Source organism: Trachemys scripta, chromosome 11 (assembly GCF_013100865.1).
Source record: "Trachemys scripta elegans isolate TJP31775 chromosome 11, CAS_Tse_1.0, whole genome shotgun sequence".
Classification (NCBI taxonomy): Eukaryota; Metazoa; Chordata; order Testudines; family Emydidae; genus Trachemys; species Trachemys scripta.
Genome location: NC_048308.1, coordinates 2,799,475 through 2,823,988, shown reverse-complemented (window position 1 = coordinate 2,823,988; position 24,514 = coordinate 2,799,475). Strand labels below are relative to the sequence as shown.

Here is a 24,514-nt window from a genome sequence, read left to right as displayed (position 1 = left end):
CAATCCCGCAATAAACTCCGCCGGGGCCTAGGCGTCTATGGAGCTCATCGCAGGGGGAGAGACTTGACATTGGTATTTTACCATTGCAACAGAAGAAGAGAGAGGTTTGCATTTGGGCAAATGATTCTTTTGATGGGCAAGGATAATATCATTCATTTTTCCCATCATGGCAGAGGGTGGTAAAGATTTTTGAGCCCGATCCCACAGCCATTTAAGCACAGCTGTCTGTGGGACTGCACCGGTGAGTAAAGTTAGACACATGCTAAATTGTTTGCAGGATTGTGTGTGTGTGTGGGGGGGTCCTTCTGCCTGAATTTGGACGCTGATTTTCCAAACCCTTGACCTCGTGCAGGATTTTAAGCATGGGAAAAGGCCCATTCATGTCTACAGGACATAAGAACGGCCAGACTGGGTCAGACCAAAGGTCCATCTAGCCCAGTATCCTGTCTTCCGACAGCGGCCAATGCCAGGACTTCTCATGTGTGTAAAGTTAAGCACATGTGACTGCAGGATTGGAGCCAGTTTTGCAAGGCGGAAATAGAGCCGCAGGTACACACACAACATAAATTGCCACACACCGATGGCCAACAACATTTCAAAGGATTTCACTTGACAGGAAATAAGATTCCTGACACTGCTCAGGGACAACGACCCCCACGGAGCTGAAAGGTGATTGGTTATCTTTTGGCTGTTGCTTTTTTTTTTTTTTTTAAAAGGAGCCACCACTATCTTTTGCCAGCAGGAGCTGTTATCCCCTGACTCGTTTCCTAAAGAAATGCAAACCCGTTTACCACAATGTTCCAGACACCGAACGCCCAGAAAGCTGTGCATCTATCTCTACGGAGATATCAATCAAAGGGCGTTTGGCGCCAGTGGAGGATCAATATTAGCTCTGGCAGTGCCGAACAAGCCACTCGAACGCAAGGGCTGAGCGGTGGACGTGGGCCTCGACGTGGGGCTTTGTCCGGTTTTGCTGGAGACCGTTTAGAAAGTTGCTGGCTAGTCTAAAAACCAAAACAAACAAAAAAAAGACACCCCCCCCCCGTATCAACAAACCAAACCAAACCCACAATAGAAAAGCCCCCAAGTCGATGCCTACTTTGGTGCTGGCTGCGTCCCTGCATGGGGAGTCGAGAGCATTTGGGGGAGTCTGTACTGGGAAGGCGGCGCTGGTTTGACTTCTGCTTTCCTCTTCTCCATTAGCCGCCGCCGCCACGCAGGCGAGGACGGGCTGCAGATTCCGAGGTCCTCAGTTTCTTCCGTTTTTCGAAATGAGATGAAAGGGTTCGGAGTCCCGGGGCGTGGGGAGGCGTGGGGGCAGGGGGCGGGGGGACGGCGCAGGCCCTTCACTCGGTGATGCCGCTGTCGAAGCTGTGACACTGCAGGTCGCCCGCCACGTAATTGGTCCCCGGCAGCTTCAGTCCATACTTGTCCACGCACCAGCACAGCCCGCGCTTCCGCCCCCGGGACGGTTTGCACTGGGGAGGCGAGGAGAGACGCAAAGGGAGGTCAGTGGCGGGCGCGGCACGGGGAAGTAACGGCGCAGGGAGCAGAGCCCAGGGCTCAGTGCCGGGAACGAGACGCAGCCGCCACTTCTAATGGGGGCGCGACTTGGCACCAGCCCGCGACCTCGCCAAAGGCTAGCCCCATGGCTCAGGCGCTGTGCAGGACTCAGGAGAGAGCAAGGTTCGGTTCCTGGCTCTGTGCGACCTTGGGCAAGTCAGCTCAACTCTCTGGGCCTCAATTCCCACTCTGTGAAATGGGATCAGGAATCCGTCCTTTCTCCTACCCTTTGCCTGGATTCTCCGGGTGGACCATGCGCTCTGTCTCGTGTTCTCAGTGTGCAGTATGCTAGCAGAATGGACCCTCAGCCCCCCTGATTCCCAAAGCCAGGGCCTCCGGGTGCTACTGCTAACAAATGGTTCAGGGAAGATGCAGCTTCCTGCTAGCTGCTGCATGGCGTGCCTCATGACACTTGACTTGATATTACCCATCCTCCTGGGAGGTCTAAGACAGCCCACCACTAACACGACCAGAGGAACCCTGCAGGGCGCGTCTAAGGCACAGCCCTGTGGGAGAGATCCGACGAATGGACGGCCCGGTTTGTGCACACGCCTGGTGAGCCCCGGAACCCACGCCCTGGTCGCCGTTTTACATCTCAGCTGAAAGAGGGCAGCCCGAGTGGCCTGACAGCAGTGTTGCTTAGTGGCTAGTCTGCCAGGCTGAGGCTCTAGGTCAGGTTCTGTTCCTGGCAGTCACGTCACCACTCTACCCTCATTTTACAGATGGGGAAACCGAGGCACGACGCTACTGCTCTGCTTGGTGAAGTGCTTTGGCTAAGGACGGGAAATGCTGTGTAAGAGCATTAATGTCCCCGCGCACTATATTGGTTCGACACGGAGCTGGGGGGGGGAAGAGTGGCCTTGTCGTGGGGAGGGCCATGTCGGTTTCCCCTGGGGGAGCTCACCTGTTTCCTCTTGTAGAATCCCTTCCGGTCGCAGTTGGGAAGGTGAACAGCTCGGGGGATCATCCGTTCGCTGGTTTTGATCTCCTGCAGCGAGGCCTCCATCTGCCTGCGGCAAGGGCCCTGCCAGAGGAGCGAGAGGATCAGCGAGAGCCCAGCAAGCCCTGGCCCGATCACCAACCGAGAGCCAGGAATCCCGCACGCCCCACGAGTCAGTGACCCGCTGGGCTCCTGGAAGGGATGGATTTCCCCAGCGCGAGGGTAGGAGAGAGCAGGGCAAAGCCCCATCTCCTGCGTGGCAATACGGCCCCCCCACTGGGCAACTGTGCCCGTCTCTCTCAGCACCTGCTGCTGGACGCGCTAGGGGACGGGTGAGGGGAAGCCAGCACTCACCAGCTCAAACTCTTGCCTCAGCTCGGGGACGGCGACCCGGGGATGCGCCGTGTTCTCCGCCCCGCCGACGAACTTCGACAAGGTCAGCTTCTTCCTGCGGTCCTTCTTCAGGGCCTCGGCCTTGAGCTCGGAGAGGCGCCCGTGCTTGGTCCGGATCACCTTGGGCGAGTAGGTCTCCTCCGCCATCTCCGAGGTGGTCGGCTCCTCGTGCTCGCGGGATTCCCGCTCTGGAGGGGGAAGGGACAAAGCAGAGCGACTTCTCCGTGAGCTGCCCATGGAACCTGAGTGCCCGGCGCCTTCCCAGCATGCACAGGGGGAGGGCCGACTAACCCAATGAGAGCCATGCCAAGTACTGCAGCGCCTTGGGCACCATCTCCCCATAAAGGAGAGACCCTTCCTTCCGGCGCGATTCCCCATGAGGGCACCCCCCTGTGACTCTCACAAGACTCAGTCGCATTGGGTCCGGGAGTGGTCCCTATAGACACACACCACCAGGCCGCTGTGTATTGTTACATTGAACCAAGAGAGGCACAGGCACGTTACCGAATGCACACACTCTGCCTGTCACATACATGCACGGACAGACGCTGGGACGCGCAGGAGACGGGGCGTCTGTAGGACGTCTGTAGGTTTCTGCACAGTGCCTGAATCGGCTTCAGGCTGGGCGGACAAGCCATCGTCTCTTTGGGGCGTGGGGCTCAGAGGGCCAACCCCACTGTGGAGGAGATGGTGGTAGGGATGGCCTGCTTCTCTCCTGCTGGCTTTCATTTGCCCCCGGGGGCAAAATCACCACAGGGTTTGGCAGGCTTCGCTCGAGACAGCAGGTCAGGTCAGGTCTGGGGGCAGCTGCCAGGGAGATATAGGGCTCGGGAGGGGAGTTTTGGCAGAGCTGGAAGGTTCCTTTTAGGTAGCTGAACGCAGGGTCCACCCTAAAACCTCGTGTGTAGCATTGCTGGTGCAGAATGGGTGTCACGGTCCAACCCAAGGGGACTGCATGTTTGCGGTGGCTAAGTCATCCCCGTAGAGTGTATATCTAGTCTCTGCAGTGCTGGGGGATCCTTCTGGATGAGTTATTATTGGTATGATCAGTCTCAAGCTCTCTCTCTCTCTCTGTGTGTCCAAGTCATCTGCCTAAGTCATCTGCCGTTTCATCCATTGTAGTTACCCCCATATAGGCTGGGAGCCCTTCTGAACACTTTGCTCCCAGGCAATATGATTTTAACAGCTGGGATGTCAGCAGGGCTCCCGAGTGCTTATATATAGGAGTGAGCCGGTGACAGCCTATACTTAGCTGACTTGTGACCTTTAATACAGCCACTGGAGTGAAAGAGGGTTATTTCTGGGTCTCGCTGTGAATATAGCTCTCCCCTCCAGAGACACTGGAACCCTGGGCCATATTCCCACCAGGCCTGTTCTATTGTAGGGGCCCCTCTGGCAGAGGCAACAGAAAGAGACGGCAAATGCACAACACTGGGGCAGGGGACAACAGGGGGAAGGATGGAACAGAATTGTTCTGCCTCACACAGCCAGGAATACAAATATCAACCTACTTAGATGCTCTCGTGATGGTGTGTGTGTGTGTGTGTGGGGGATAAGACTCTAATTTGGTCACAATGAACCCAACATGTGCAAAGGATGATCCTCGTGCAAGGAATAAGCCTGCAGATGATCTTGGGGCAGACGGGACAAGCAGAGACACTCATTGACCTAAAGAAAATTATTTTCTGACCTAGCCCAGGTGCAGGCTAGGAAAAAGCCAACAAGGGATTTTCACCAGGACCTAATGCAACCACCTCTGGGGTGGAACATTGTGTTTAACAGCACACGACAACACCATATAGGATAGGAGGGGAAGTTTCAAGGGAGGCAGAATGTAATGGGAGTTATGTTATATTTCAGAGTGTCATTCACAGGCCCTCGGGAGTCTGTCAAGCCAGACAGCAATAAATAACGGTCCAGCAATCGCTGACCTGGGTACTTGCACTTACAGAAAGGAAGCATTTCTCCTGCTGATCAGCAGGTGGCAGCACATGCCTTTAGTTCGCACTTTAACGCAAGGCAAAACCCTGCGAAATCATCACAGGGGGTTTCATAAGGGCGGGAGGGTCTCAGTATTGGTGTGCTGGAGGGTGGCAGCTCAGCCCCTGTGCTCCCTACAGCTGTCAATCCAGGCCCCCCGCACCCACACCACCATTTCAATCAACGCCAAGTCAAACTTCTCCTCTCCCAGCTCTGAGAAAACCCAAATACACTACTTGGCAAAGTCAAGCGTCCCAGCCTAGCAGCTACTCACATGAGTTATCCAAAGCCGTGCAATGAACCTGATCACTGCTAGGCAAATCCTATTACAGCCTCTCAGGATCGTACTCAAACCCTCTGGGTTCAACAGAGCCTGATGTACCTTAGAATCATAGAATATCAGGGTTGGAAGGACCTCAGGAGGTCATCTAGTCCAACCCCCTGCTCAAAGCAGGACCAATCCCCAACTAAATCATCCCAGCCAGGGCTTTGTCAAGCCAGGCCTTCAAAACCTTTAAGGAAGGAGATTCCACCATCTCCCTAGGTAACCCATTCCAGTGCTTCACCACCCTTCTAGTGAAAAAGTTTTTCCTAATATCCAACCTAGACCTCCCCCACTGCAACTTGAGACCATCACTCCTTCTTCAGTACTGAAAGGGTTCCCATCATCCCTGCATCTAACACCTCACAACACCTGCGAGGCAGGGCAGCGTTGTTATGTCCATTGTACAGATGGGGGAACCGAGGCACAGAAATCTGCCCACGCTCACACAGGAAGTCTCTGGCAGAACAGGGAATTGACGCAAAGTCTTCCAAGTCCCAGATTTGCACCCTAACCACCAAGCCATCCTCCCTTTCTCTCATCTTGTGAGGCCCAAGGCTTATCTGTGCACTCAGGTTTTCCCAGGTGCAGACGGTGTGTGTTTTAGGGCTCACTTTGTTTGTAGGAGGAAACAAATGTATTGATTAAATAAAACATGAAAAGATCAGGCCTGGAAGAATGGGAATCAGGAGCCGGTCAGTTGCATGGTCTGTGTCTTGTCAGTCACAATGGCCAGCCAGCAGCCACTAGTGCAAGGTGTTGGGGCAGTTTTACACTGAAGTCTTCTCATTCACCAGATCATTGAAATGAATACCCTCTGCTGCCATGCTGTATTAACCATACCTACACCCTGGGCCTAAATGAGTGACGTCCCTTTATATAAAGTGACTCCCCTCACCAGGCCAACTGAAAAGCTGGGCAGAAAAGCAGCATGTACCATAGCATAACACTCCCGTCTTCAACCTCCAGCCACCCTCACTGACTGCACTAGGCATTGGATTGGGCCCACAGACCATCAGCCTGGGAAGGCAGGTAAGAAGCGAGGCGGTACAGCGCCAGATCCACTTGGTGCAGCATCCTACCTCTGGCAGTGCCCAAACCCTGATACTCCAGAGGAAGGAAGAAACCCCCCCACAATGCCCCTGGCCAACGGTGCTGTACTACTCCACGGAAGGAAACATTCTTTCTGAAAACCCAGCTGGTGTTTGGATTACACCCTGAAGAATGGGGCTTGACGGCCCTGGTCGTTTTTAGCCCAGCTCGTGTCAGTGCAGAAGCTAGTCTCATGCACCTGGGTCAGGCCACCGGACAAGGCAGAGCCGGCAGCAGAACATAGGGCAGCAGCTGGGAGTCAGGCGTGAGCACCGCAGCTCTCATTACATCTCCCAGGAACGCTTTTGAAGAGTCTTATTGCCCTCACCGTTCTCGGTCTTCCAGTCACCAGCTGCATCAGCATCGTCGGCTTTAAAAACTTCTTTTGGACATTGGGCCCAGGCACTGGTGCTCCGCTCCTGCTGGAATAATGTGTGAGCGCCAAGATCCCACGCCCACTGAATACTCAGCTAGAATAGTGGGGTATAAGCTCGGAGGGCGGGGGTGGGGGGGGGAAGAGCCAGCTGAAAACTAACATCTCTCTCCTGGTAGGCAGCCGTTTTTAGAATGAATAGTTCAGATGGAATTTTTCCTTTAAAAACATATAACCCCAATAAATCACCCTACAATAACAAAGCAGGGTGTACAGCCTGGCATTCCTGTGCAACCCTACAATAACAAACCAGGGTATGCAGCCTGGCATTCTGTGCAACCCTACAATAACAAACCAGGGTATGCAGCCTGGCATTCTGTGCAACCCTACAATAACAAACCAGGATGTGCAGCCCAGCACTCAGGTCAGCCTCCCCTACTGTCTGTACAGTGTCGGCTACAGAGATAATCATGAACTGGAAGCCTGGGTCCTGGATCTTCCCAAACTCTGCCATGTGGATTTTGGTTTTGGCGGGATCTGGTGGCCACTCAAGAAAATGTCCTGGTCCAGCTTGAATGCAGCATTCCTCTCTTTTCTGCAGGGGCTGCTAGTGGCACAGGTATGACCAGAGAGAAGCCATATAATAAGGACGCCAACAGAGCACTTTGTTTCTGCTTGCCGTAATTTTGCAAACCTGGAATTTATCTGCAAGCCAGAATCATGAGTAGTGAGTGGATGGCCCAGTTCTGATCCCTTTTGGGAGGTAGGAGGGAGATGGAAGATGTGTGAGCAGACACCCTGTAAAGGGAATGGATTTGAGGGGTGCATGGCTGGGGGGCTGGTATTTCCCAAACTGATTTACACCTGTCTAGCTCCCGATACCCCTAGAGTTGTTTTTCCGTATTCGCCAGAGCATTATCTTGCTCCGATCAACACCCTGGCGTCCTCTGATCTCCACTGCACCCGAAGCTGGGTCTCAAACAGTCACTGTGATGATAAGCCTACTCCTCGGTTAACCTTGCCTTCCTATTGCCCCTCGGACATGGTTTAGTTTGTGCAAAACCACAGCCCAGCTGACGAAGCTTTTACAAAAGACACCAGGTCTCACTTCAGCGGAGTCCTTGCCTGCCAGAGGGAGAGGGTGGGAGCCTATAAATCCGGGAGAGCTGGTTGTGTTTTCAATCCAGCTCTCGGGGCCTACGGCAGGGGGCTCCCCAGCTCCAGAAATCCAACGACGGTTCCCTTGCTTCTGCTTTGCTAGAGTTACTCATGAGGCTGGCGTCCCAGTTGGGAAGGGAGGGCCAAGCGGTGCCCGGGGTTGGGGGAGGGTGGCGAGGATCGCTGCCAGACCCCCCTCTCCTCTCCTCCCCAAACAGGAGCTTGGTGGGATCCTGCCAGGGATCATGTATTCCTTGGCTGGAACATTAGGGAGCGACTTGTATCCGGCGGCGTGCACACTCCCGGCCCAGGCCGCGTTACCGATACAGCCTCTCGCTGTCACCCAATCCCCCTCCTCGCTCCGGCCGAGAGAACCTGAGCCGGGCTTTGCAATCGGGATAAGACGCCTACGTCAGTGACACATTAACGCCTGCCGAAAGCCTCCGCCCCCCGAAACCTGCTCCGTTAACCCCCAGACAGGCCAGGTCGTGGCTGCTGGGGTTGAACAAGACCCAGGGGTGCCGCAGTTCTGCTCCCAAAAGAATACAGACGGAGGGGAAAACACCTCCCAGGGCAGCGTCCCCGGATGGGCATGCAGGGCCCTACAGGGTCCTACTGGGTCAGGAAGGAGATTGAAGTTTGCCTCCTACTCCAGCATGATCCACCCCACCCCCAGAGCAACATCCCAGGCCAACCTCTAAGCAGCTTGCCAGCCCCAACGATTCAGTTACAGTCCGATTGCCTTTTGCAGAGGCAGGAACTGCTAACCTTTCCCACCGTTTTACCCTTGGCGAGAGCCGTCAGGACCCAGGGGAGGAAGACGCTGCTGGGGGCAAGAACTGGCCTATTCGTTCCTAGTTGGGGCTCCTTGCGAGGTTGCCCAGTGCAGGGTGGCAGCTTAATTAAACACAAACATTGTGGATGACTGTGGAGAGAGACCAACTCTTTTGAAATGTGGGCGGAGCTTGGGACGGTGGGTGGAGTTTGAGTACGGCATCACCTACTGTGCCCCATCTCCACTGGGACCCCAATGCACTCAGTGGGCCCCATTCTTAGTTACCCTTTGGGGCAGGAAAGGCAGGGGGCAAAAGTTGCTTTAAGCAACCTTTGGGCTCCTTGAATTCTGGGACTGCCTGGTGACTGACACACGTTAGAACAGCCTCAGGGCTGCTCTAAACTGTGCTCTGCTTCCCTTAACCTCCCATGGGCCCTGGTAAGCAAGGAACAGCCACAGTGCCATGCGCCTGCCTGCCCCCTATGCAGCGGGCTGAGAGCAGGACCAGTTTAACAACAGTAATCATTAACAACAGCTACACGTCACAGCTGACAAACTTCTGTCGCTTCTAACCCAGCCTGGACTTGAACCCGTGCTCGTGATGTGGGGAAGGCTCGGGAGCCCATCACCACGGCCCTGAGCCATTTGGTCTAACCCAGGTGCAAGGACTGACCCTGTGTTTGAGGTACAGGGGCATGAGGCCCTATCTCAGTGGAACACTGACAGACTCTGGTCATTGGCGGGCGGGATCAAACCTGGGACCTCTGGAGCTAAATGCATGAACCTCTACTGCATGAGCTGAAAGCCACATGGCCCACATGTAGAGCAGAGGCTGTAGCAGACTCATTCATCTCTAAGTGGTCTCGGTGCCACAGATCACCACACCCAGGAGGTGTGCAGGTTTCAAACTGATCCAATCACCTGGCAGGGTTTTTCCTTTTGCTGTGAAAGCGAAGGGCAGGAGGGACTGCACAGAGGCTGCTGGGATCAGATGGGAGAGAGGGAACTTTTACAGCCAGATGATAACGCCTTAACAAGAACGGGCTGCTTAGGAAAACCCTGGCAGGCGGGATGGGCCCTGTAATGACAGCAGTTGTGTGAACAAATGACCCCGTTCATCAGGGAGCTGGAGGGGAGAGGAGGGTAGGTGGCAGACAGGGAGGCTGGTCAGCATGAGGCCTTGTGCCTTAGGGTTCTCACTCAGGTCCAGCGCCCAGATGAGGTCAGCTGGTGATCTCAGGTCCTCAGCGCCCCCCTCCCCACACACACACAGATCGGGGGCCCCAGCCTCCAGCCAGGCACACTGAGCTCAGCTTCGGCATCTTTTGGCACAAGCAGGAGTGAGAGCGGCCAGGGCCTGAGCCAGCTTTCGGGGACCTCGTCCTTCTAAGCAAGCAGGACAGCTCGAGTCGGATGTGATCAGCTGCCACGGGCTCTGGGCTTGGTAAGAGTTAGTGGCAGAGTTCTGGGCTGTAGGGGGCTCTCGGAGGGACTGCCAAGGGGCAGGATCTATTGCACTGCGTGTAGAGCACATCAGGGATGTTTGTTCGCAGATCAGAATAAATTGGGAGGAGTCGCACGCAGCAGTGTGGACAGAAACCCCCCCCAAAGGGGGAGCGGATTAGAAACATGGGCAGATTCAGCTGGAACGACTGACGCAAAGCCACCTAGGGAATACAATCTGAAACGTAAGTCCCCGCTGGGAGGGAGCAAGCTGAGAAACAGCGATGCTGACTGTGTCCCAGGGTGCGAGTGGAGCACACATCCGATGCAAGTTTGCAACGTGATATATGGCTGCAGAAAAGAGCAATTTTAGAATCATAGAATAGCAGGGTTGGAAGAGACCTCAGGAGGTATCTAGTCCAACCCCCTGCTCCAAGCAGGACCAACACCAACTAAATCATCCCAGCCAGGGCTTTGTCAAGCTGGGCCATAAAAATCTCTAAGGATGGAAATTCCAGCACCTCCCTAGGTAACCCATTCCAGTGCTTCACCACCCTCCTAGTGAAATAGTGTTTCCTAATATCCAACCTAGACCTCCCCCACTGCAACTTGAGACCATTGCTCCTTGTTCTGTCATCTGCCACCACTGAGAACAGCCGAGCTCCATCCTCTTTGGAACCCCACAACAACATCACAACAGCATCACATCATGGAGCAGGAAGATGACTGTCCCTTCCTTTGGCGATGTTTTGCTTTGTTTGACGCACCCCCTTAAGAGAAGGGTATCGCTCAACAGGAGGACGCTCAGAGAAGAGCGGCAAACGTGGTCAGGGGACTGGAAGGACTGAACTATGGGGCAACGTTTGGCCTACTTTAGCCAAGTGGTGAATCAACAGGACACATCGTAGCAGCCTACAAATATCCGCAGTGTAAACAGCCAGAGGATGATTTCAGGTGGCTCTCCGGTGTGAGAGAAGATGTGATGGAAGAGGTAATATTTAGGCTAGAGATCACAGATACAATGTGATGTGTGACCTTGTCACCCAAGTCATCATTTTGGACTATTAGAACTAGACTAGAATAACGCACTGCAGCAGGTACTGTAAGGAATGACCCTGCGATGGTTTGGAGAATGGCTGGAGGATCTACGGGCTCTTCTCATCTCTCGGTTGGATCCGGCACCAACATTCGAGCACATTGGACCCAGTTGGGGAAAACCAGGCTGAGCCATCTGTCAATCCCGGCTGGATGAAGCGGTGACACAAAAGGCTTGTCCTTCCCCTTCCAGGGGAGCTACTTGGGCCAGTGGCGCATTGGGGCCTTCTCAACCCATCGGCGTCTCCTCTGCCCCAACACGCAGGAGAAGACTATGCTGAGTCAGCGGCTGCTCGCCTCTAGGGAGTGACTGTGTGCAACAAGGGACAGGAAGGTGTTTTACACCAGTGCTACTACCTGGGCTGTTCTAAAACAAATGGGATTGATTGGAAATGCAGGCCTGGGAGCGCATTAACCCAATGACCGTGAGGCACCTGGGCTGAGCTGGAGAAGAAAGAAGCTTAGTTTAGTGCCTAGGAAAGGCGCACCCAGGGGAACGACGTCATTTAGAAGTCTGCATTTTTCATCTGCATTACAAGTACAGGCCCGATCAGTGTAGGCAAAGGGTCCAATCACTAGCTTAGCATGATCTGTCTGTGATGCTCATGTGTTTTTGTCACTGGGAGAGATAAAATAGTCCCTGCGATATACTTTTGTTATTGGCGGCGTAGGGATGCAGTGGTAGAGAGTGCTGTAACTCCCTGTATTCAATCACACAAGTATTTTAACTGCCTGTAATAACTTAGCAGTCCCACAAAGGCTTATGCAGGTGAAAAATCCATGCACTCACTCAAACAGTCCCACTGACTTCATGAGTAAGTGTTTGCAGTATTGGCCACCAAATGCTCCTAAAGCCATCGCAGGTGCTAGTCCTCAGTGAGGCCAACAAAATAAAACCCATGTGGCGTTCCTAGCGCAAGCCATTTTTGAGCTAGGATGAGCCACAAATATCAAACAAATAAAACAATTAGGAAACTTTCTAAAGAATGAAAACTCTGAGGGCAAGAATTCCCTCAGCTGTAATTCGATGAAGGTCCATTGACTTCAGTCACGCACTGTGGATTTACACCAGCTGAGGATCTGGCCTCCAATGTAAATACTCCTCTCTCTGAAGTGCCTTGGTTCCTTGGCCTTGTGCTTTCTAAAAGCAATTTGACTCAGGCACCAGACCACACAAGGGAACGGCAGGTGGACTGGATTGGATTTGGTGAGGCTACAGTGGGCTGTGGGGGAGGAGCTGTTTCAATGGGAAGCTGCAGTAGCTTCAGTCTTGAGGATGGAGAGATGAGCATTTCTCCAGATGGTGGGGATTTCTCCATGACCTCTGGAACTACAGAAGATGCAGAGGGATGAACAGAGGGAGAGTACAGAGGCAGCTAAATTCAATGTTGTCAGGACCCGTATTTTTGTTTCCATGATCAGAGGTTAAAATGGTTAACTCTCTCTGCACCCCCTTCCACCAGACACAGACCACAGGTGGAGAAATTAACAAGTCCTTCCCTTACCCATGCCACAAGGAATTCCAAGCAGCAAGGAGGGAGATGGGGAAAAGAGAGAGAAACACCCTTCTAGAAAATGATTTGTAAACAGCCCCATGAATTGCTTGGTGGTAACGGGGCCCCAGAAGGTCAGAATCAGAGGTGCCAACATCTCGTCATGGCCGTGTTTATTGGTAATGAAAAAGTTGCAAAACTTTATGTGAAAAATGGGAACGTGAGACTCTTCCCTGAGGATGTCCTGGCACTCCAGGCCCTGAGCTGCCAGGGGCCTGACCGCAGGAGACAACCCCAAAGCGGGAATGAGCTCCCCTAAAAAAAATATCAGCTGCATTGCTATGAAGGGGATACAGCAGATTGGAACAGGACCCTAACAAACATCACACAGCAAGGGTCAGAAATCATTCCTTAGGCCCTGGTGCCAGATGACTCAACAGGAGAGGCATGGGGAGGACCTGTGAGTTTGGGACTGTCAGTAACTTTGCTCTCTCTGGCTAGCCGGAGCCTGGCTCAGTTTGCTGCAGCCTGCATGAAACGTGCATGCACGTTCTGCAGAAATGACTGCACTGTTAGAACATAAATCAGAGTTACTAAAACAAAACGGAGCCAGGCCCGGCGAAGCAGAACAAGGACAGGCCTAGAAGCTAAGGGGAGGAAGAGACCTTTACCAGAAAATACAACAGTATTCAGGAGTGAGGATCCCAGACACTAGAGATTCCAGGGGTAAGACTGCAGAAGTTTTGGCTATTGCTGTAGAATAGGGGAGAGGTTTTGCCCAAGGGCAATGTTCAGATAAAGGGGAGATCTTTGTTATTTTCCGAGTGGTTAGAGTCGGGGACTCTAGAGTAGGGGATCTGCCCCATTACAGATGCTGAGCTCCCTTTTAAAGACAGCTGCATGAGAGGTAACCACAAAAGTCTAGAACAGCGGTTCTCAAACTGTTTTAATGGGGTCACCAGGGCTGGCGTTAGATTTGCTGGGGCCCAGGGCCAAAGCTCGAGCCGTGGGCAGCAGGTCAGGCTTTGGCTTCAGTCCTGGGTGGTGGGGCTCAGATTACAGCCCCCCCGCCCGGGGCTGAAGCCCTTGGGCTTCGGCTTTGGTCCCCCCACCCGGGGTGGCAGGGCTCGGACGGGCTCAGGCTTCGGTCCCCCCCTCCTGAGGTCGCGTAGTAATTTTTGTTGTTGGAAGGGGGTCGCGGAGCAATGAAGTTTGAGAACCTCTGATCTAGAAAAAGCTCTGGGGATTGGTAACGGGATAGGGGGCCTTTCACCTCCAGGATACTGGTTTGATTCCAAGGCAGGCAAGTAGTGAGTGAAAGCTGTTATCATCTGACAGCTGTTCCGTGGCCTAATAGAAATGAGCAGGGGAGATAGAGGAGGGGGTGGGTGGGGAATCACAGGCCTGTTCCTGGTGGACAGGTCTCTACATCACAAAATCCAGCATTTCTAACACATTGGGGCTCTTGTCGCCAGCCTGAGCAGAGAAGCCAAGCACTCAGCGGGCCATGGAGACTGAACTTTTGTGTCATCCCTAAAGGGGTGAGGTGCATTGGAATGGGACTGCGTGGAGGAATCTTGTGCTGGTTTGGGGACAAATAGAGGGAGGATTTCAGTCTTTCGCGCTGTCACCTTTTGCCAGCACTATCAAGAAGGAGGGCAAACAGAAGAGCGAGCACAGTCGTTACCAACCCACAGAAGGAACGGGCGGGTGCATGCGCTGGAAGAGACGAAGTAAAACCCAACGAGAAACTTAACCTAGTGACTTGTGCCTTCAGCATCTGAACCACACAGGACTCCACTCTAGGACTCCAGCCTGATTCTCAAGGACATCCCTGGAGTCGGGGGGAAAAGATCGGTTGGGCCATCCGCTCCCATCTCTGCACTGGCGTGAGATTGTGCCGCTCGGTATTAAACGTTGCAAGCAATCGGCTTTCCGCCTCTTCCTTTGGGAAACTAGTCTACTCTCTAATAGATCTCATCAGCAGGAAATCACTCAGCCAATTTAATCCTTTCACTACTCACTCTGCTCCTGGCTGCCACCCTAGGCAATTCCTCTCTCAGCTTGATGCTTACCCCCTTCCTGTATGGCAGACTGAAACCCCTCCTTCCCAAGCCAGATTTGAACCAGCGCCCCCTCAATCCTTCCTAGCACTTTCCTTGTCTGTGCTACAACCCCCCGAAACATAAGAGACATGGATTCAATCCTTTCCTCTGACACAGACTCCCTGTGTGGCCTTGGCATGTCACTTACCCTCTCCATCCTTCCGTTCCCCAGTGAACGGGGGATGAATACAGAAACAGAGTCTAAAGCTGGATGGGACCACTGTGAGGATCTAGTCTGACCTCCTGCGTAGCACAGGGCATAGAACTTCCGCGAAATACCTCCTGTTTGAACTGGAGCAGGCCTTCTAGAAAAACATCCAACCTTGATTAAAAAACTGCCAGGGATGGAGACTTCCCCGTGAGATCAAAGATTGTGAGTGGCTCCCATGCTGTGGTGATAGGGGCCATGTACATACCTGTGCTAGATAACCCCAGTACACAGGCCACGTTCCAGGGCCGACATCCCAGCTCTTCTAAAAAATGCCTTTGGATGTTTCACGGCCGCAGCCGGCGGAACCGTGGGAGAGAGAGCACTGCATGCAACACAGCGTCCCTAACACGGTATCGACTCCGGGCCGCATCACCAGCGCCATTTCTCGCAGCACAGCGCCCCCTAGCACCGTGCTGGGGAACTGGCACAGTACTAACTCCCTGGTACTTCCAACCTGGCACTGGATTCAGTACTGGCTCTCAAGGAGGGGGTGTCACTCACTGCGCCCCACCACCACTTCTTCTAGCACCACGGGGGGGGTCTCTCATCCCCACACTGGCCCAATACAGCTCATGAGGGCTGGTGGGAATGACACAACCCACTGTCTGGCTGTACGACTGCAGAGGTCATATGGATACAGGCAGGTGGCCAGTTCGCTGGAGACCCAAAGGAGTTGAAGGGTCAGGGGAAAAATATCCATTGTATTGATTCGTCCTTTACCGACCACAGGATATTTTTAATCACCGTTTGGCAAAATGCATTCCCCTTACTATGCTGGGCGCTGGCCAATCCATAAAGTACCGCTGTGGGCTCCCGGCTAGTGAACCCACACAAGGGTGTGGGGGCCATAATTTGCCCTTAAGCACACGTAGTCGTCTGTTACACCAGGTAGGAAGATGTCTCACTAGGCTACCGCTGTATAACACGACACATTGTTTGGCCAATTAGAACAAAGGAGAAGTAATACCAGCTGAGATTTTTGGTCCATCAAGTCAGCTACCTACCTCCGGTAATGACTCATATCTGACACTTCACAGCAAGGCAAATCCTGTCCCCCGAAAACCCCAGCACCCCAACAATCCATAATGCACTCAGCTGTCTGTACCAAGCTGTGCAGTGAGGAACAGAACTCTTTCTTGGTATCCGGAGGAGAACATCTTATACTCTGAAGCCTGAGAACAGAACACCCAGATATTACCACCAGGCCCTCATTGGTCATAAAATTCTCCAATAGAATGATTGGAAAGGACACTTTTTTCTATACTGTTCCTCCAGAAAAATCTGAAAAATTTCTTGGAATTAGCAAAGTGTTTTATGTTCTAACTGTGCCTCTTTCTATGACCTTAGAGGCCATGAAGCAGTTTGTATGACTGCATCTGTGCTACACAATTGTATACAAAGAGTCTATCCACATGCATTGTTTCTAAATGAGATCAAAAAATCATATTACAATAACAGATTTTACCAGCAACACCTACATTTGTTAAAACCATTTTTAGAAATTTTAAAACAAAACTTATTTTCCCCCCAAGATTCTTGTTTCCTTTTTGCATTTCGTGGGGCTTAAAAAATGAAAACCAACTAGTCAGTTTCACTTTTGCTTCTAGACATTTGCAGTTTCACTGTCTGGTTCTCATGTCCTAAAGCAAGGCGGTGGTGTTTGGGTTATTAAGAGGGAGCAGAAGGATTGTTTAAAAAAAACAGATTCCACTTGAATTAAACAAACAAATGATCAAAACCGGAACAAATCAAATGGAAACATTTGTGCTGGTTTTATAAAATCAATTTTTTGGACCAAATTTGACCAAAAAGTGCCCCTTTAAGCTCAATCTATAATGCTAGCTCAGTAATTACTGCATTACATACCTATCAGACTGACCGTAAATAACACCCAGACTGGTTATCCCCATCAGCAAAGCTAAAACAATCACACCATGCACAGTTCTCTTGGGATAGAACTTGCACCGCTCACCGGGTGTTGTGAGCCTTAATTAATGTTTGAACAGCCAGTTGAAATCCTTGGAAGAACAAAAGTGTTAGGGAAAAGCTCAGTATCATTATTAGAGTATTGTTTGCAAGTAGGCTTGATCCTTTAAACCCTCTGCATGTGGAATTCCCATTGACTTCCCCAGGAGTCACCTATAGGGGGAATTAAGTTGTGAGCGTTATCTACTCCAAGAGGGCCCCTACCTTTAAAAATGTTATGGCTGTGCCCGTTTGCATATAGATTCCTCTATTCCAAGCATTGGTGCTGGAATTAGGGGTGTTGCCGCACCCTCTGCCTTGAAGTAGTTTCCATTATATACAGGGTTTACCGTTTGGTTCGATGGCTCTCAGCACCCCCACGGTACAAATTGTTCCAGCACCCCTGATTCCAAGATCAGAACTGATCTGCTGTATAACACAGACCAGAGCACTTTCTCAGACTAATTCCTAGAGCAGACCTTTCAGGAAAACACCCAGTCTCGATTTAATACATTGCAGACCTCTGTGTCTGTGTGCACGGACCGGGGCTTTGCATGAACAAACAGGTAGGCCTGCAAATTCTACCCATGCAAATTTTGGAGGCCTAGCATGAACTTAACCCATCACTGGCATCTGTCACCGGATGGCCGGATTCTCGCCGTATGTGCAGCTGAGGTTCAAACCTCCCTATTTGCTGCAGCTTGAGTCTCCAGCGCTGTCTCAGCAGGAAGCTGGTGACTGTGTAACAGGCAGAACTAGTCTGTAGCAGGCACTGATGAAAACATAAAGCGACAAGGAACTCAGAGCCATTTTCTGAAAGATCAGTCTCCCTGCGGGTGAATTTGACCATACAGCACTCTAGAGGGCCGTGGATTTCAGCGAGCATATTATCCTGCCACCTGCAGGAACAAATTACAAGCAGCTGAACTGAAAGAAACACCAGCGCCCCCTTAGGTCATCAGCATCAAAGAGCCACTTAAAAAGGAACATCTGACGGAGATTTGCCCTGGCCACTGAAACCTGCTGAAGATCTATGGCCCTGGATGGTTCCAGGCATCGGTGCATTTCACCGCCATGTCGCTGGAGGGAAGGAAGGCCATGAGGGAGAGACTGAAAATCCTTTCCACCTCATGGCCGATGTTCAATGAGCTTGGCGGTCTCAAAGGACAGGTATTGACATCAGCTGCCCCCCTTGCTGGCATTCGAGCGCCGAGGCCTGGGATTAGACCCTCCCATACAGGATCTGACCTGAGGTTAAAGAGACAATTTCAGTCTCTAGGTGACATCTTTCACCTGCATTATGTACACCTGCAGATTATTACTGCAGATCCAACCACATATTATTCTGGCTGGAAAATGTATAATTGATTCCTCCAGGTCATCTTCGCTTCTTCCTCCTCAGCATCTCTAAGCTCTCTGTTCTCACTGGCCCTCTTCTCTCCTCTCCCCAGCACCCACATCACTGCCCTCAGGCCCGTATGAAAATGCATCTGCTGCGGTCATGAAATCCCTCTGCTGGCTTTCCCATGCTCCGTGGCTTCACTTCCTAGGCTCTTGACAGCCTTCCCTTCCTTCCCCGCACTTGTCTCTTGCTGCAGCACCCGGCCTCCTCAGCTCCACCACTGAGGTCAAGATTCCCTCACCACAGCTGTCTCCCTGTTTTTTGCCTGCCACCCCTTTGGGTGGAACAACTTCCCCGGACAGACACCTGCACCCATTCCCACTAATCCCTCTCCTTAACCCACCCCCTTACTGTCAGACCTCCAAACTCTCAGCGGCTAGAGAGAGAGGCCAACAGGGGATCAGTGCTCTTTATTTAGCTTAGAAAAAATCTGATATGATTTCAGCTCCATCCAGTTGTGCACACAGCTGGACGACGTAACCACAAGGTCCTGCTGCCGCTGCTGCCTTTAGCCGCTCTCCCCCTTCCCTTCTGTTGTTTGTTGCGCTCACTTGTGTCTTGTCTTGAACTAGACTGTGAGCACTTTGGGCTGGGGGCTCTTCTTCTTATGCATTTGGACAGCACTGGGCGCCTAGCACCATGGGGCCCCAATTCAACAGGGGCTTCCCTAAATTCAGATATTACATATTAATAGTAATGCACACAGTCCTTCTCTATTTGTGTTTTATTGCATATATGAGTGAGCGTATATGTGCGTATTTCTATAGAATACTATATCGTCCCATACACATCTGAGTAGCCAGACGTAGGTGTGGGCAAGTAAACACACATTTTATATACGTAATAATATAATAAGATCTAGGTATACACGTAGGTAATGTGTGCATTCGGGGTGAATTCTGGCTTCCTTTACACCTCTGTAGCTGCCTGTGGACTTCAACGGGGTTGGAAGGTGTTTGGTGAGTGAGGGCCGAACATGGCATTTTTATCGGCTGTGCTGTGCAGGTTGGTGCGACTCTTAGGACCCCTTCCTTCCTCTTTACTCCCTAACAGAACAGGGAGCTCCGGAAATCCTACTTCAGACCCTAGGAACTGCCGCCCCGGAATGGGCCTCTTCACCGGCTCTCCTGCGTCTGACAGAGACTCTCGAGGAATATGGGAAGCCCCATCAATACACCCCGTCGCTGCCGGCAGGTAAAACCTTCAGTGGACATAAGGAGAAACCAGAATGCTGAGTATTGTGAGACCGGTGCCCGGCTTCCGTGGAGCAGATTAGGCCATCTTGGGGCTTCTTTTCTCTTTATCAATGCAGACAGGCTATCGATATACATCCCCGAACTACATCTACAATATACTTAGGAACAGTTCAGAGGTGAGCCTAAGCTAAGTCAGCAAAGAACCTACAACAGTGTCTGTCCCCCCTTCTTCCGGTCCCCATGTATGTTTTCCTACGCCCTGATCCTACAAACACTTAAAGCATATGAGTGACTTTATTCACGTGATTGACATGACAGTAAGACTACTTATGTGGTTAAAGTATGCCTGTGCTTAAGTCTTTGCATGACCAGGGTCCTTGACTTTCCTCTAGATTCCCTCAAACTTGCTTAGGCTCACTTATATAGGGTCAGATTCTGCTCTCAGTTACAGTCGTATAAATCTGGAGTAACTCCATTGCCGGCAGTGGAGTTACACCAGCTTAACGGCAGTGCAAGACAGATCAGAATTTAGTCTAGATAATACTCACACAGCCATGCATCTTTTCTCTGGTGGGATTAGGCAGAATTTTTGTTTGGATCAACTACTCAATAAACTAGTTCCTGCTCTAAAAACTAGGCTGCTGCAGAATCTGTCTGTCAAGAGGCCCCCATCCCTTCCCGTTTGATCCACCCCCCACACCACAAAAACCAACTTTCTTGCTTGCACCTGATGGATTTCACAATTTTTTTAAACTTTAGATCAAAAAGAAAAATGGAGTTTTTCCTGTTTCTGCTCTGAGAGCTCCAGGCCTGTTGCTACTAGCTTTAGCTTTCAGATCTCAAGGGTTTTAATGGTCTCAGCTTCACACAAAGCACACACCACTCAGCACAGATCACTATGGACAGCACATGTTCGTAACTGTAGTGTGTACATAGTTCCCTGCTCCCATGACCCTTGCCCTAACCCTGACCCTTAGATCTAACCCCAGTTCACCCCAGCTCTCCAGCCCATAGCTGCACACCTGCCCCTCTTATATTCCAGTCATTCATTTACAGCTGTTGTGTGTCTGTTAAACCCAGCCGCACGTTAAAGCGCATTTAAACAGAGCATGAAAGAGGGAGAGGAAAATCTGTCAAGGGAATGATAAAAAATTAAACCTGGTATTAGCTGCAGAGAATGTAGGTGCACCCACTGCTTCTCCTGGCTCGTTTCAGCTGACACAGCAAAATGCATTTTCTTAATGCTAGCTCTGGATTTCTTCCTCGCAGCTACAATTATCATTGGCTCCAAGTTTCACAAGGAAACTTGCCAGAGATTATTTTTTCTTTCTTGAAAGAAAGAAGGAATGAGAGAGAGAAATTTTTGGCCACATGTGTTTTTCCATGAACTTTTTCAAGTCAGTAGACTTGTATTTGGCCAGTAAACTCCACTCCGGTGCTTGTCTCTGACCTCTCTGTCTCGGAGGTCAACAGGCGGTGGTGTGATGTGGCAAACGGTGAAACAAAAACGGAAAGAGCAGGCACATTTTAAAAACCGAGCTACATAAATGATGCTGCTGCTTGTGTTTTTACAGTCCTGTAAATTTCACTGGGGTAAGTTACAGTTTTGAAGGTAAGGACGGTATCCCTCTGATAATAGAATATTTTTACAGGGTACTCATCACACTGGTATCTAAGCACCAGTAATAATAATAATAATGAACAACATAATATTCCTTTGCAACTCTGTCACGGCTTTCATTCAAGACTCTCTATAAACATTAATGAATGTAGCCTGTACATAGGTAGATTAATTTCCCAAGTATCATTATTCCCAATTTACAGATGGAGAAACTGAGGCACGGTGAGAGCCAGTGACCCTGCCCCCTGGTAAAACAGCGAGTCTATAGCAGACCTGCCAAGTCCCCTGCCTTCCAGTCCTGTGCTGTAATCTCCACCGCATTAGCTGTCTATCCCCCATAACAACGAGGAGGAAAAAAATATTTCTGAGAAGTGGATTTAAACAGACCTGCTGCAAGAGCACGAATAAATAAATATGCCGCTGAATCCATCCCTCTCGACTGTCACTTAGTTATACACGGTTGAGTCTTTTGCAGCAGTTCTCAGCTCAGGGCCAAGTTTGGACATCCATAGACATCCAGGCCAGCTTCCCTGACACATTGTCCCTGGATTTCTGGCCAAACTGGCAGAGGCCAGCAAGTTCAAGTCAAACTTCATTTTCTTTCCTCCCCAGTTGCCTAGTAACATGCCTATGAAAATATACTTCTCTGTTCTCACACTCTACCACCCAAAAGCCACGAGGGGTTTTTTGTTTTGTTTTGTTTCTCCGTGTCCTCAGAAATGTTTACAACCTCGCAAGTCTAAAGCTAACTCTGATGCTCCCTTCCAATACAATCCTGGCATTTCTTGGCTCGAGAAGGTTGTTTTATTCTAAATTTCAGTTCAGACTCTCAGAATTATTCACTTAATCTGAGAAACCAACAGAGCTCCCAGTGGGACCGCCGGCAAGATTTGGGTGGAAGGCCACTAGGGGACCAGTAAAACAACTCAATCCAATCTCCCTGTCTCTTTCACCCCGTTCATCCGCTGGATTCCTGACTGAGCCCGAGCCAGAAAGTGCCTTACAGGACAAAAAAAGCAAGCTGATTAAAGGAAGCCCGGCCAAGTGGTTCAGATCGATGCACCTGCTATAGGGACTGGATTCCTTGGGAAGGGTGGAGAGAGAGAATAATCAGCCTTGCTGAGAAATAAGTGGAAAGTCAAAGTGTTACTGGTGCCATCTGTCTGCAAGGGGCACTGTTGTTACACTGAACTGCAGACAGCAGCACGCAGATCGCTGAGCTGGGCTCCCTACCGGTTGCATTTTAGCCACATTACTTATTGCCCTGACCACACCGCCTGCCTCTTGCGCTGGGCGTCCACTCACATGTACACACAAAGAGTAAATAATGCTATGCGTGACACGCGTGGCGCATGGGGATATTTCACCTCGTTTCAGCGTTACCGGATTATTACTCAGTTTATTGGGTTCCAAGACAGGAAATCAGCCCCTTTTTTTACCATCTTCCTCTTAACAGACCCAATCCACATTTCTGCATGATCCAGGCAAGTGGCCTGCCTGTGCCTTTAAACTGCTCCAAAGACAGCCTGACTGGCTTTTTGTGTGTGTGTGCAATACATATATTTGGCTTTGCTATAAAGGAAGACAAATAAAAAGCAGCGAACGCCTGCAGCAGCAGAAGGGGGGAAAAATAAAAGTGGCAAGATTGATTGGGTGTTAGAAGGCATCAGCTGCAAATCGCTGATGTACGGATGCAACGAGCGGCTTGGCAAAAGGAAAAAAAATGATTTTTTTTTCTTGTGCATAAGCAGTTTGGGGTTTTTATAAGTGTTTCCTCCCCCGCTCCCCTCCGCTTTGGTGGTTGAAGGTGCCCAAATGGGATATAGAAAGACAGGGTCCTACTGGATCTTAGACAGGGATAATGGAAATAAGGGAAAAGCCTATGAACAATAAGGGCTAATGCTTTATTTAAAGGGAGATTTTAGGGAAATAGTGTTTCCCTTCGCATATCATGGATTTTTTCTCTCAGGTGTACATGGCGACTGCCTCAGGTATCCAGTGCAATTATCATAAGCTCCAGTTGCAAGTTTAAAATGGTTCTTATGATCAGTTTTGATCCATTTCAATACATCTGAAAACGAGGGATGGGTCGTCACCCTAAAGGAGAAATCCATGAACTCAGGGCCAGGTGGTCACCCTAAAGAGGATCCCAAAGATGGAGATAATCAAAGGAAATGTAGCTTCCTTTTTGCCTTTGCAATCTCCAGTGTACAAAGGCAAATCCACCTTGGCTTTCTTTTAATTTTTTTTTTGCATTAATTTTGCATCTGGGTTTTCCTTTCCCTGATGCACCTGCTCCTGCTCCTCGCCCAGCAAAGACCTCCAGCAGCCAAGCTGGAAAAGCTGGTCTTGAAGGGGTGGGGGTGGAGGGGTACGTGTTGCGGGCGTTGGGGGCTGAACTGAAGGGTTGGATGGGTGGGGATTTGGCATGGAAGGCTCGGGCTTGTATTGCTTCACTTCCAAAGCACAAGTTAGCCGCCAAGCCAAGGGAGAGGGGGTGGGGAGGCAGATACGAAAAGGGAAGAAGGGCGCAGGAGCCGAGGGCTCAGGGAGGATGGACGGAGGGGCCAGGGAACCAGCGGCTTTCAGGGGATGGGTTGCGGGTGGAAGACCAGGGGAGAGGGGCCGGTGGCAGAGGATGCCCTGGGAGAGAAGCCAAGCTGGGTAGGGGAAGGGGGTACCATAGAACGGGAAGAGGGTGCAGCAAGATGAACAGGAGGAGAGGAACAGAGAGGGGGTAGGGGAGGATCTCTGGGGGGGAGGGAGATGTTGCAGGGGGCTGGGCAGCAGACACCCTGCAGTAGGGGAGCACGGGGGAGAGGGGGGTGAGCGCAGCTGGAGCCGGGGTGGGAGGCGAGGGGAGCACAGGAGGTTGTGAGCGCAGCTGGAGTGTGTGTGGGGGAAGCAAAGGGGGAAAGATGCAATGCACACAGCAGGGGTGCAGTAGGAGGGGTGTGAGTGTGGCTGGAGCGGGGGGGGGGGGGGGGCAGGGGGGGGGGGGGGGGGGCCCGGCGGGGGGGCGGGGGGGGGGGGGCGGGGGGGGCGGGAAAGGGGGCACCCCCCACAGCAGGGGCTGCACCGGAGGGCCAGGGGGGAGGCCAGGCGGAAGGTGCAATGCCATGGGGGGTGCGGGGGAGAGGGACACAGCTGGGGAGCACGGGGGGCGATGAGCGCGGCTGGAGCCGGGGAAAGGTGCACTCCCCACCGCAGGGGCTGCACCGGGGGGGAGGCCAGGAGGAAGGTGCAATGCCATGGGGGAGGGACACAGCTGGGGAGCACGGGGGGAGCGCCACTGGAGCCAGGGAAAGGTGCAACCCCCACAGCAGGGGCTGCAGTGTGGGGGAGGCGGAGGCCCCGGGAAAGGTGCAATGCCATGGGGGGGGGGGG

General features: G+C 51.7%; 1 protein-coding gene across 1 annotated transcript in view; it reads right to left on the bottom strand.

The window, feature by feature from the left end:
* Positions 1–695: 695 nt before the first annotated feature.
* The window catches only part of IGFBP5 (insulin like growth factor binding protein 5), a 29,982-nt gene continuing 6,163 nt past the window's right edge, over positions 696–24,514 (bottom strand). Inside the window, exons 2-4 of the mRNA XM_034785521.1 lie at positions 2,858–3,084; positions 2,468–2,587; positions 696–1,478 (exon numbers count right to left, since the gene is read on the bottom strand). Of these exons, the coding sequence (XP_034641412.1) occupies positions 1,347–1,478; positions 2,468–2,587; positions 2,858–3,084 (479 nt within the window). The 3' untranslated portion in view covers positions 696–1,346. The remainder of the gene's footprint in view (positions 1,479–2,467; positions 2,588–2,857; positions 3,085–24,514) is intronic.